The sequence below is a fragment of the Protopterus annectens genome, chromosome 9.part0, assembly GCF_019279795.1.
Source record: "Protopterus annectens isolate FY-2018-M chromosome 9.part0, PAN1.0, whole genome shotgun sequence".
In the NCBI taxonomy this organism is placed as follows: domain Eukaryota; kingdom Metazoa; phylum Chordata; order Ceratodontiformes; family Protopteridae; genus Protopterus; species Protopterus annectens.
The window spans coordinates 1,773,255,009-1,773,268,290 of record NC_056743.1 but is presented as its reverse complement, the minus strand read 5'-3'; the positions used below and the strand labels follow the sequence as shown (position 1 = coordinate 1,773,268,290).

Genomic DNA, 13,282 nt, shown 5'->3' with positions numbered 1-13,282 from the left:
CCCCATCCAAGGTAGACACAAGTACTACAGTGGCTTTTCATCTGTCCTTGATTTTGCAGAATGTTCTGGTTTTCTGTTATATGTTTATACTGTTGATTTATGCTTCTTCTTATTCAGAAAATGCATGTTGTTGCAGTGCCTGTTGCTCTGTGTTTAAGTAGCAATGCTTTAATGACCATCAGGTAAGCTTGTCTGAGATTGTAAGATGCAAGTAAGCTTTAATAAGCATAATGTTAAAGAATTACCAACATTGAAAGCCTTTTTGTTGTTGCCATGCAGAGAATATTTACATAACTAGATAACGTACAAGCCTTAGGTAATGAAATGCATATGACAGTATTTGTAATAAAGGACAGGATTACAGTATTTTCAGAAGCTTGTTACATTTGTTGGAGACTTGCAGTCATCTTTGCAGGCTTTACCTATAAACTAAACAGAATCCAATCTATCTTGTGTGGTCCATAACCTGTGCAGTAATCCTTTAAGCAATTTATCTTGAGCTTGTTTCTTGTTTGCTGTTCATTTTTTACTTTGATCATGTTTTCCCCATGAAACAAGTAGCTAGTTGTTGTCAGGCAGCAGGTCTTTTTTGGATAAGAAACATTTTTACAAGTAGGGGTATCACAGAGATTGTCATTTTCCGCATGTTACTTTGCACTTTTGTAAAGCTGAGTATAAATTATAATTAGAAGTGCAGTGCAAGGAGAACTGGTTTGAGTTGAGTGATGCTTGTTTTTTTATACTTGATTTTGACTGGCATTCCAGTAATGTAGTTAAAAAGTAATTTATTTTTTCATGCCTCACAACCGTTTTGTTTCCATCTAGATATTAGGTAAGCAGTCATGTAGCCAATGCATTGAAATATTTTTTTTCTTTTCTACACTTAATTTTGTCTTGATTGGGCTCTCATAATGATGGTTTGGCACCCAGGGCAGAGTATTTAATTAAAGTCCCAGTTTTTGAGATTTTGAGCATAGCCCCACTCCTTCCTGTTGGACCCACTCATTCAGCTGTTTCCTGCAGCCCACCTTTGATTTCAAGTCACCAGCCGCCACTAGTTTAGACAGAACCAACACTGTAAGGAAGGATTCCCCATCTCTTCATATCTTCTTCAAAGAGATGGACCAAAAAGTATGCAAAGTTATGTTTTCTTCATGTCTTTCTCAGTGCATTAGACTTTGCTGCCAAAATATTTCAAGTCTTTAACTCAGGCTTCTGGTGTTCACATTACTAGGTCTGTGAGCACCTTTCAAAGTCTTTTTCAAAAATGTTTTGATGGATGACGTGTATGTGCTTGTCACGTGAGTGTCATTGACTGTCTTTGCCAGACAGTGTAAGTTGGATGTCACCTCCAACTCAAGATTCACCATTAGGATCTACCATAATTGGAGGTATTCTTTCTAAGTTTGGGACTGTGTCCTAAAGTGACAGAGATGAGGCTCCCTGTGTCAGATGTGAATGTTGTGTACTTAACTGTAATACTAGGACTGTGTTGGCAGTTTCTTCTCCATTAGCCCCCTGCTTGGGGGGGATGGGGGTCTACTGAATGTTGTCCTTTTTGGAACCTAAAACTTCTGCCTTTTATAAAGTTTTATCAAAGGTACTGATTTCTGGGCTTCTGGGATCTAGGAAATGGGGTCTTTGGCACAAGATAATGGGGGGAGCAAAGGTAGCCTTAGTGCTGAGCCAAATACCTGCCATTGTTGGTCCTAGAGGTGACACAATATAAAAACTGATAATGCAGGTCTCTTATGGTGAGTACATTTTTTTTCAGGGCACTGTTATCTCCATCCCTAATCTTGACCATGTGTGAGTGCACATGTATACACCAACTCCACAGCTGCAACAGCATTGGAGAAGGGAGAAATTGCACAAAACAGCATACATCATTTCACTCAGGTAAGAGCAGACAAGTAATTTCTGAGGAACTGCTATGTAGGGGAAAACGGGACAGCCCACACAGGTGGACACTGTGTGTGTGTGTGTGTGTGTGTGTGTGTGTGTGTGTGTGTGTGTGTGTAATATTTGTGTTCGCACATGCAAAATAACATACTGACTGAAGGCATTTATGCGAATATGTGTTTGTACCAACTTTGTCAAACAAAATAGCAGACTAAGAGAAAGTGTACTCACAGCAGAGGGAACCCTAATCAATTACTGTCTATTTCCTATTCCCTAACCAGTCTTTAATTGATAAGGCATCATTCTTTGCAGAAAAGCAGACAGCATTGAATCTGTCCTGCCAGCTGTATTCAGTGGGCTTTACAGATGGCGTTCTCGCTCTCAACTTCTAAGTACAAGAAATCAGGGCAAACCAAAAAAATGGAGGGGGAATTTTTTTTTACACACTGCTCTTATAATTTATTTATTTATTTAGTAATTGACATTTGATGACCGGGAAAGTGGGGCTGAGTCAGAAACCCATTTTCGGGGGAGGACCGGGGAGAAAAGCTCCAGTAATGTATAATAGTTAATGTAATATTTCACTATGTAATACTTTTACTTGTCTATAAAAGAAAACATATGCAGAATTACATAAATTGTTACAATAACTTGTACACGAGTTACAATGGAGGTGCTGAAATGGCACTTACAGTGACAGTTGTGGTCTGTTTAACAAAATGTAAATGAAAGACATTTGTAAAAGAAAAATTGCATTAGCTGGTGGATTTTGAGTAGATTCAGGCATAAGTAGTGTAGTAATCCTTGATAGTAATTGGAGAAGGAAAAGGTGGCTTATATTGAAGGACATTATTAGTAGTTATGAGGTGGAGGAGAAAGTAAGGATAAAATGTTGAATGTTGTAAACCTAGAAAGTTGCTAGAATGCTTGGTTTTGTGTTTTCATGCAATTTCTGAAGGATATGAAGTCTAAAACTCAAATGTGTGCCATTATATTTGACTTCAGTCCTCAATGATTTGCCATAAGTTTGTTGGAAAACAGTACATTTTACGAGGAACAGACCAGAAATATAAGGCAAAAATCTGGACAGTTGAGAGGTGGTTAAAAGATGTAGGCTGCTCTGCTAAGATTAACTGTATATTAGGCAGTATCTAAGTCACATTCTACAGAGGCATCCAAGTTTCCCTGATATTGATATGAAAATTAATGTCATGCCCAAACAAAAGGCCACACAAGTTGTAGAAGTTACCGGCCAGAGTACTTTTTGGGTATTAATTTTTGTCAGTTTTCTTCTTCTGTCTGATAGGGGGTATGAAAGGTACAGTGTAATCTGAGAGAGAGCATGTATTGTTAACATCCACGCAGCTTCCTTTGTTCATAATGTTCATAGGTAGGTACTAGGCTATCGGCCCAAGTGCGTAAGTAAGCCTAGCCAACAAGGTTCCCTGGCTTATGCCACCCAAGAAAGTTATTTTCCTGTGCCCTTGTTGAGCAGAGCCACCAAAGTAATCCCCGGGGTGCATTTCCTATTTCCCATCCTCTCATCACGATTTTTCTATTTATTTGACTTTGATTTTTTTGTAAACTGTTGCATATATGTAGTCTGTCATTGAAAAGTTTAGCTGCATCTGTGGAAGGAAGTTGTATTTCACTATATCACTTTGATTGTTTTTCTGACATTTATATATTTTTTTTAAATTCCTGACCTTTGCCCAGGGACATGGTACTAGGTAATCTTGTAATTTGTATTAATTGGGATTTCTTCCATGCAGCTTTGTACTGCTGAAGATCATTCAGAATTAGACATCGTACCTCAAGTGCCCTCACAGTATGCATTGATCTTCAAGATTAACCTCTTCAGTGTGTACTTCATGCCATACGGTCATCATTGTTTAAGATGGCTGTTCCAGGTATGGCAGTTCTAAAATTGTGAGCCTTTTTTTTTCTGTTGTAGATGCACGTGTTTGAGTTTACTTCAAGCATAAGTAAGGAGCTTAAGACTGGGCACTTTGTCATAGACCTGATGGGTTATGCTGTGATTTATGCTGTTTGGAAATGTATGTGCTGTGATGCACAGAGCAGTGAATATAAATATTGTGCTGAGGAGTGTGTTCTAAAGAAAGAGCTCCCACGTGTTCCAATGCAAAAGTGTCTTTTCAAAGATCAGTTAGTATGGTGACTGCTCTGTACCTGTTTTATTTATTCACATTTTGTTGACTGGTTTGGGTCCACTGAGAGCCTGTGGTACTGACAAAGTGGTGATTATACAGAATATCAGAAATTTGGCCAGAGCACCATTTGAGTTTATGGTGAGCCCCTCATCACCTTTGCTTTCTTTAATGAAGCTTAATTTGTTAAGATTTTAGAACTTTTTTTTTGTTTGTTTGTTTTAATTAGTGTTATATTCTGTTCTTATTAAATTAAATATTTAATTTTGTGGGATTAATATTCATGTTTACATTATTTAACAGAGGCTTGTTGGTCTAGGGGGGTGATTCTTGCTTAGGGTGAAAGAGGTCTGAAGTTCAAATCTTGAGTAGGTCAAGTATTTTAGCAGGGAACTAGTGCTAAGGATTAAGGGGATGGACTGTCCATGGGTTGCTTTCTGTAATATAAGCTGGATTCCCTCATTCTTCATTTGCTTATTGTGTGAGTCAGTCACATCAACAGTTCCCTGGTGTAATAGGGAAATAGGTCTTAGCTCCATAATGGTAACACGGACCGCATACGTAGTATCTTTTTAGGGGTGGGCTGGGCATAATAATTAAAGCCTTTACCTCACAGAGACACAAGGTACAGAGTTAGATTCAGACCTTAAGCTATTGGCTAGACTTAAAATGTTCCTTAAGGGTAATTTGCATAGTATTCACCCATGATAAGGTTTGCCTGCTTAGACTGTTGCTGGGCTTAAGACAGAAAGCTAGTTCCTGTGTTTTTACTTGCTGTGTGCTGTATTTTGCTTGTTTTACCATAAACAGAACACACACACACACACGTATGTATATATTTTGTGGAAGAAGTGAGTTGGATACATAAGATGAAGAAGATGGAGTAAGGGGAGCCAACTTAAGATGTTCTTCGTGTTTCACTGTTGCAGTCATCACATTTGAGTTATCTGCTTGCAGTAGCCCTCAGTCGGCCTGATTTCCAAAGTCTTGGGTCCTGTGTCGGTTGCTGTCTCATCTTCCGTGATGTCAGGGGTATAAAGCTTGCAGCCGATGCCATTACATCAGTCTTTCTTGCCGTGTGGTGCCAGAAGCAGTTCGCAAGTGCCGGTCGGCCGACTCCTGAAATTTTCGTTTTTGAGTTTCAGAACCAAAGTCTTCAACTAAAGCTAAGTACCCCGTTGGGGAAACTTTTTCTTGCTCTAAACCGATGTCAGTAAAAGTTAATAATTGTATTTCTTGTGGAAAGCAAATACCTCATAAAGATTTTCATTTGTACTGTGTTCCTTGCCTAGGCCCTGACCACGACGTACCTCGCTGTCGGTTTTGTGCCTTATTTAAACCACAAACTATTCGTCGTCGGTACATTTTCGCTTCTAAATATTTTGGTACTTGGTTCAATTATCCAGATATGTCTTCGGTAAGCCAGTCGACTACCAACATTCCGAAAAAATGCAAAGATAAAGACAGAGACAGGCCGCCTAGGTCCATAGCTGCCGACGACGCTTCTCCTAAGCTAGTCACCAGTTCGCCGGTACTCAGTGAGGCGCTTTCGCAGCCTCTGATACCCACTACTTCAGATTCACAGGCCTCTACTGAGACCCATTCGGAGTCTGGTATGCCGCGCAATGCTTCAACTGTGGAACCTGCGGATGTCTCTACCTTGGATGGGTCCGGAGCCACTGTGCAGGCACCGGCTTCTGAGGGAGTATTCACACCTACTGACTTGCATATTAAACTGACGCCATCTTCTTTTTCTAGGCCTAAATCTCGAACCATGCCTAGGAAACTGATGCCCAGACCGCATGTTCATGCCTCTATGCCTAAAAAACAAATGATAACAATGGCTGAAGACCTTATTACTTTAATCAGGGGAAGCCAACCCCCCCCCCCCCCAAGAGACCTAGGACTGAATTTGCTTATGATACTTCTGACCAGGATTCTGAAATTTCTGTCTCCTCTGATGACCAGCATTTACCCTTATCTGCCTATGAGGATTCTGATGCAGAGGACTCTATTCTCTCTGCCCCCCCCCCCCCCCCCCAGAGGATTTCTCTTTTGGTGAGCATTTCCACTAGTAAAGCCAGGATTACTCTGATTCTAAAAAGAGGCTTAGATATTTCTTACTCCTGCCCCAACACAGGCCTTTATCTATCCCTCCTGTGTTGGACATTGTTGACGATGCCTTTTCAGAATCTAGCTTGGCCCCTGACTCTTTACCTCCTGCTCCCAGAAATCCTGATAGATATTACAGGGTTCCTGATTCTCGCAAGTTCCTTTTTATAAATCCTACTGCGGATCCTGAGGCCATTTCACAGGGACCCAAGGGCATTAAGGCCCCCATTTATTGCTCCCCATTAATGGGGGCACCTGAAATCTGGGGCAAGAAAAACTGATGTAATGGCGTCGGCTGCATGTTTTATACCCCTGACTCCCTGACGTCATGGAAGATGAGACAGCAACCGACGCAGGACCCAATACTTTGATAATCAGGCTGACTGAGAGCTACTGCAAGCAGATAACCCAAATGTGATGACTGCAACAGTGAATACACTCGAACGTCTACATTTATGGTAAGTGTACATAACTGTACTTTATTGTAATTCATACAGAATAACTTTGTTTTTATTTGCTCACTTGTTAATGGATCAATAACACTTGTTTGTTTTCAATAGATTACTTCAGTTGTCAGATGTCTGAAGTGTTAGATGCTGTGGGTTTATCAGAACTGTGCCTTAGGGTCTTATGAGTTAAGCAAAATAAGCCCAGAATTTGCTGAATGTAAAATATTTTTGTAAGTGCACTATTCATCTGTGTGATTATCCTCATTCGATAAAAAGAAAAAAAAATCCTGTCTTTACAGTCTGTTTTACCTTTTCTGTTTTTATTTTTTCTCCTATGTTTTTGTCAGATGTGAGATTTGTGGCTTCCAGTGTCGCCAGCGGGCCTCATTAAATTGGCACATGAAGAAGCATATTTCGGAGGTTCAGTACAACTTTCGATGTGAGGAATGTGGCAAATGGTTTGAGAAAAGAGACAGTGTAAAATTCCACAGGCTTAAAAGCCATCCTGAATTTCTGACTGCATGAGTGTACAGGTCTTAAGGTTTTTCTTGTCACAAGTGCATTTGCTCACTCTGCCTTCTGTCTGCAGGACTGAGATGTTCTTTTTGTGCTTGCTTGTTGAATAAGTGAAAGCACCAATCCCTGCTACTATGCAGAATCTGAGGCAGGTTCATAGAATGGAATGGACTAAGAAAGTTATGCTGGATTGCACATAGTTTCTGTTACTCAAAATGTACCAAAGAAAAAGGAAGTGTACAAGACTTCAAGAGAAGTGACTGCTTCTGTGCACACGCTGGGTAAATTTCCATTACTTGATACAGCAGGATTGATAAATGTGAGTTAGCCTTGACCAATTTCAGAACTAAATGGCTGCAGGGTAGTTATGGTGAATCTAGAGCTGAGATGGGCAGGATGAAAATGTGAACCAGGTAGTGCATCAACACAAATGTGATGGTCATCCTTTTTAAGGGAACAACCGTGTGATAGTCATTCTTTTTAAGGGTTCTTGTAAAAGAAAAAGAAGGTTTATCTCTTCAGTTTGCACCTGAAACGCAAGGAAGGGTCCTATTCTTGCAGAGGAAAGCAAAGTAATTCACCTCATGGGTTAGCATTTTGAATCTTGTGTAAACATTAGTTTAGTTGGTGATCCGTCTTCTGTATGCAGCAAGATGGAAATAAGAGTGCATTGTGTTTTGCACACCCCCAGAGTCATTAAATCTGGTAAGAGGTGGGCCAGCTTACAGATTTATTGTGAAGTACATATAATTCTGTTATATGTTAATGAAAAGCATACCGATATTACTGAGTACATTATGTCACAGTACACAGGTCCTTTTTTATTTTGTTTACAAAATTAAGTGACTTAAAATTAACACAAACATTTGATTCAGTAGCCTCTTTTATGGAAGTATACCTTCTTTTCAGAAAAAAAGGTTATTTTAAAAACTGGATAGCAAAAATGCAAGAAAGTGTTGCAAGCCCTGAATGGCAAGTTAAAGTGTTAAACTTTTAATGATGTGCCCAAATATAGTTCCAGAAGTATGTTGCATTTGAAATCCATGCAAATGCTATTTTAAATATACAATTCTTTTGTTTTAAACTTGCAAGGGTGCCTTTTAAGAAATTCAGGGTGGTATCATATATTATTTAGATGTACAGTTTGTTTTATGCATAACAGATATAATTTGATAATTTGGATAAATGTTTTCATCTTATCTGTATGTGTTATATATGCTGCTGCTTTGTTTCTTCATCCCGGTCACTCTCGCGCACACACCTTTTTCCTCACATTCGGGTTTGGAATTTTACTGTGGAATAATGTTCTTTAGTATATTGAGCAAACAGCTGAGTTTTTGAAGTTCAGTAATTTTAGTATCCTTGAAATGGAGCAGACTTAAATCTCCCTTTTAAGTAGATAACGAATAATGAGAATTTTTCACTATCAAGAAACTGCTACAATGAAAAACGTGTATGATGTTTTCTTCACCTTACACTTGGACTTGAGGGCAGTGAAGTGGGAAAAAATCAAATACTTTTATTTATTATACAAGATATTTTTATTATCTAACATGTTTTAGTGTAATTAACATCTTTGTTGTGGAAGATTAAGCCCATTTTTTCTGGGCGTAGTGCAATGTAATTTTGGCAATAGGAGAATTGATTTTATTTTATTTATTGTATAATAAATGTAGGATCAGGGTGATTTATTCTTTAACTATTTAGAGTGATTAAAGTTTTGTTACTTGTAGTTTTTTTTTTTTTTTTGTGCTACTGGTGCAGCAGCAAGACTTCCTTGAATACATTTATTGTTCAGCATGTAGTGCTGTGATAGAAATGGAATCGTAGGAGTAATAGTAGATCTGATGCTCTCCGAGTCATTATTCCTCACAGGTGAGTCTAGGATCTGAACCACCACTTCTCAGACAGATCCACAGCTCAAGCTCCTCCCCTTCCCATAATCCCTTGCTACCTTCTAACCCTCAGATCTTGTTTGCCGCTGAATCGCTGTCGACGTGGTCCAGGCTCAAGCGCTAGGGAATATAGCTAAGTGGTATTTTGTTGACTTTCTTTTCTCTCTATCCTCTTTTCCAGGTTGATACTGCTGTCTTTAACTGCCTTCCCCTTAGTTTAATTGTATTTCCTCCCCTCCCTGTCAGAACCTAGTTGTTGGTTTAGGTAGGTTCTCTGCTCTCCTCTTCTAGTGCTTGGAGCTTTGCACCTTTTCTTAGAGTATTCTTTTCTGTCTAAAAAAAATTGCTGTCCTGTCTGTTTGTTTGTGTTGTAGTTTGTCAGTATGGCTGAAAAACCTGTAGTTTTTAAGAGATGTTCCTCGTGTGGTCAGAAGATGCCATGCTCTGACTCGAAGTGTCTGTACTGTCTAGGGTCTGGTGCACCTGGAGGTTGAATACGGCATTTGTGCCGCATTCAACCCCAGGGACCTTGTAGAGTGCCACAGCAAGCTGCTCCTCAAGGGCCTGGTGCAGGGTGGTCCTCTGTCCTCATACTCCTCTTCCAAGTCTTCACAAGAGCTGAAGAAGAGACCACCTACTGCCCCTGGGGTGTTGTCTTCCTTGATCTCTAAAAAGCCAAGGCTCTTGGATCACAGATCTCCAGTTCTGAGTCCATCTTCAGCTTCGTATCTGAGGTCTGTCGTTCCCAGAACTTTGGATCAAGCTCTCAGGTCCAAGGCCTCATCAGATTGGAGGCCTTTAGATCCTAGTAAAAGCAGGCCATCCCCAGATCTGACCAGTTTGTCAGATCCGCCCTGTATGACTCCCAAGACTTTGGCTCCTATAAGGCTGTCTGATCCGACAGTAGCTTCGGATCCTATTGTTATAGAGGGTTCCCCTTCCGGATCCTCCACGAGATCGGATCTGAGAAGTCTGAGCTGATCATCTTCTCGAAGCCGCAGAACTTCAGGATCCAAGTCTGGATCCCCTGCAAGATCTGGCCATTCTTCAGCTTCGTCCAGATCATCTAGAAGTCTCCTTCCCTCAGACATGGATAGGATGATGATGAGTTTTCTCAAAGCCCAAATCGAGTTGGGCCTGCTGCTGTCCCCAGCCCATGTGGCTAGAGGACCCTCCCCATTCACAGGTCTCCACTCTCCTCTTCCAAATCAACAGGTTTTGGCATGCCAGGACCTGGAGATTCATAGTGAGAGCCCCCCCCCACACACACACACACACACTTCTCGACACCATCACTGTCCCTGGCCAACTCTGTTCTGCAGCCCTCGGACCAGAGTGGGCTAATTCCTGAGGGGTTGGTGCTGGTTAGCTGGAGGTGGGTTCAGGTCCAGATTTTTCAGACTACCCCCTTCCCTTGGCAGCTTTGGCGCTAGACTGCTCAAGGCTGATAACGTCCAGGGGCTTTGGCACTGCATCAGCGTCCCTTTTCCTTTCCCAGGTGGCCCTGGGCACTGAGGATGAGGGCCATTGTCCAGTCCATCAGCCTTCTGGGCAGTAGAGAGGACCTTATCCAGTTTGGTAGTTACTTCTCCTCCTTCTCAAGGTCCTTTCCCATCCTTTCTCAGGATTCATTGCTGAGGCCTCATCATCCGTCCAGGATCAGCCCTCTCACGAGCACTTTCAGACAGGCACTGGCCCCACTTGGGGTCCAAATCTCTTCCGAGTCCTCCCCTAAACCCACAGCTAAGGAGCCCCCTTGGAAGAGAACGTGTAAGAGGAGGCACTTGGACTCTTCCAGAGAGTCCCTCACTGAAGACATGGATTTTGAGGGGGGAGACGGGTCCCCCAGGCTTCTGCCTTTGGAGGTTTCCTTCGGGACATATAATAAAAAAAGAAATCCGGTCTCTGGATTAAAAATTCTGCCAGTAGTGCTGGAACAAATATACAAATATAACAAACCGAACAGAATCATCACGGCTTAAAGGCAGAAACAACTTTAATATAAAAAAATGAGTACGCTCTTTCACGACTTAACAGTCGCTTCTTCAGACTCTCACAATAACATCATCTGCTTCCTATTTAAAATCTCATCTAATTCCAGTTGACCAATTAAACATATGTGTAAGACATACACATATCTTCCCATAAACATTATATAAAAAAATTATGTAAAAAATATAGCTAATGCAAATCAACCTATAAAACTTCAATGGGGGAGGATATGTCCCTTGTTTCTGTGATACAGAAGTTGATCTAGCCAATCCTGACCCGTAGTATAACTGCCTTTTTAGTGAGAGATTATTCTTAAAAGAAAACATAGGTCTCTCACTCACAGCCTCACTAAGTTCCTCAGACAGTTTTAATATACCCCATTTCCTTTTAATGATGTCACAGAAAACATTGACATCACTTGAAAAAGTCATAGGTACCTTCACCTTTCTAGATTCGCTATGTTCATGCTCAGTCCTATCTCCAGGGGGTTGCTCAGAAAAGTACAGTTAGCATGTTGTATTCCTCTCATTTGGTAACTGGGTATTACTAGCATCAATTTCTTTCTTGGAGTACCCTCTCTTCAGAAAATCACCCTTATGATCCTTAAGGGCTACCATAAGTTGTGTATCTTCATTATGCAGCCACATCATCCTCAAAATCTGGCCCCTATGTACATTCTTAACAACATGTCTTGGATGCATACTATTCTTATGTAAAAGTGAGTTCTTTCTGCTCGGCTGGTTTGCATATTCCCTAAATCAGACTTTCTCACAGTAACTTCCAAAAAATGTATCTCATCTTTGGAGTACTTATAAGTGAATCTCAAAAAAGTCATAGTATTAGATAAATACTCAATGAAACGAAAAAGTAACTCACTCGGACCATTCCATAAAAGGCATCATCTGCAAATTGAGTGTACCGTACCACATACCTATAGAACTCATTGTTACATAACACTGCACTCTTTTCCCATTGTGGCAACACTAGGTTGGCGTAGGTGTTGGCACAAGACGTGCCCATAGCCACACCAACCTTCTGCAAAAAGAACTCATCATTAAAAACAAAAACATTATTTTCTAAAATGATCTCCAACAATATATAGACCAACTCAATTTTTTTTTCAGGAGGCAAATACCTCCCTACTACCAAAGATTCCCTGATATTATCAGTACCCAGGTGTTTGGGATGACAGTAAATAGGGATTCAATATCCATGGCAACAAAGACATAGTCATCATTAGGCCCAAACTCCTTCACATTGGGATACAGTTCCTGTAAAAAAGACTTAGTGTCTCTTAAAACTGTCTTTGTTTCATCCAAAATTTGTCTCAAAGTCTTTTCAGCATAAATAGAAAGTGGTTCGGTAGCCCATCCTTTGCTGGAAACTATAGGCCTCATTGGTGGGAATGCCAAACTCTTATGTACTTTGGAAAGGCCATACAAGACGGGAACCACCAGATGTTCTTCATGTTTCACTGTTGCAGTTATCACATTTGGGTTATCTGCCTGCAGGTGGTAGCCTTCAGCTGGACTGAATGCCAGAGTCTTGGGATTTCTGCGTCGGATGCTGTCACTTCTTCCATGATGTCAGGTCGTCAGGGGTATAAAACATGCAGCCAACACCATTACATCAACCTTTCTTGCCGTGCGGTGCCCGAAGCAGAAGCAGTTCGCAAGTGCCGGTTGGCCGACTCCTGAAATTTTCATTTTCGAGTTTCAGACCTGAAGTCTACAAAAAGATAATTCCCCCGTTGGGGATCCTTTTTTCTTGGTTTAACCGATGTTAGAAAAAATTAATAATTGTCTTGCCTGTGGAAAGCAAATACCTCATAGAGATTTTCATCCTTACTGCATCAGCTGTTTAGGCCCAGACCACGATGTCCCTCGCTGTTGGTTTTGTGCCTGTTCAACACCCGAACTATTCATCGTCAAGCTATTTTTGTAGCTAAATACTTTTGCTCTTGATCTCCGTACTCCAAAATGGCTTTGTTAAGCCGTTCGACTACCAATCTTCCGAAAAAGCGTAAGGTTAAAGACAGAGACCGACCGCATAGGTCCAAAACTGCCATCGACGCTTCCGTTAAGCTAGTCGCCAGTCCGCTGGTACTCAGTGAGGCACTTTCGCAGCCCCTGATACCTGCTTCTACAGATTCGCAGGCCTCTGCTGAGACCTATTCGGAGTCTGGTATGCCGCAAGATGCTTCAACTATGGAACCTGCAGATGTCTCTACCTTGGATGGGTTTGGAGC

The 13,282-nt window shown here is 41.0% G+C and overlaps 1 protein-coding gene across 1 annotated transcript in view; it reads left to right on the top strand.

Moving 5' to 3' along the window:
- ZNF653 (zinc finger protein 653) overlaps positions 1-8,255 on the top strand; it is an 845,378-nt gene extending 837,123 nt beyond the window's left edge. The window contains exon 9 of the mRNA XM_044084632.1: positions 6,979-8,255. Coding sequence (XP_043940567.1) covers positions 6,979-7,156 — 178 coding nt within the window. The 3' untranslated portion in view covers positions 7,157-8,255. The remainder of the gene's footprint in view (positions 1-6,978) is intronic.
- The last annotated feature ends 5,027 nt before the right edge of the window (positions 8,256-13,282 follow it).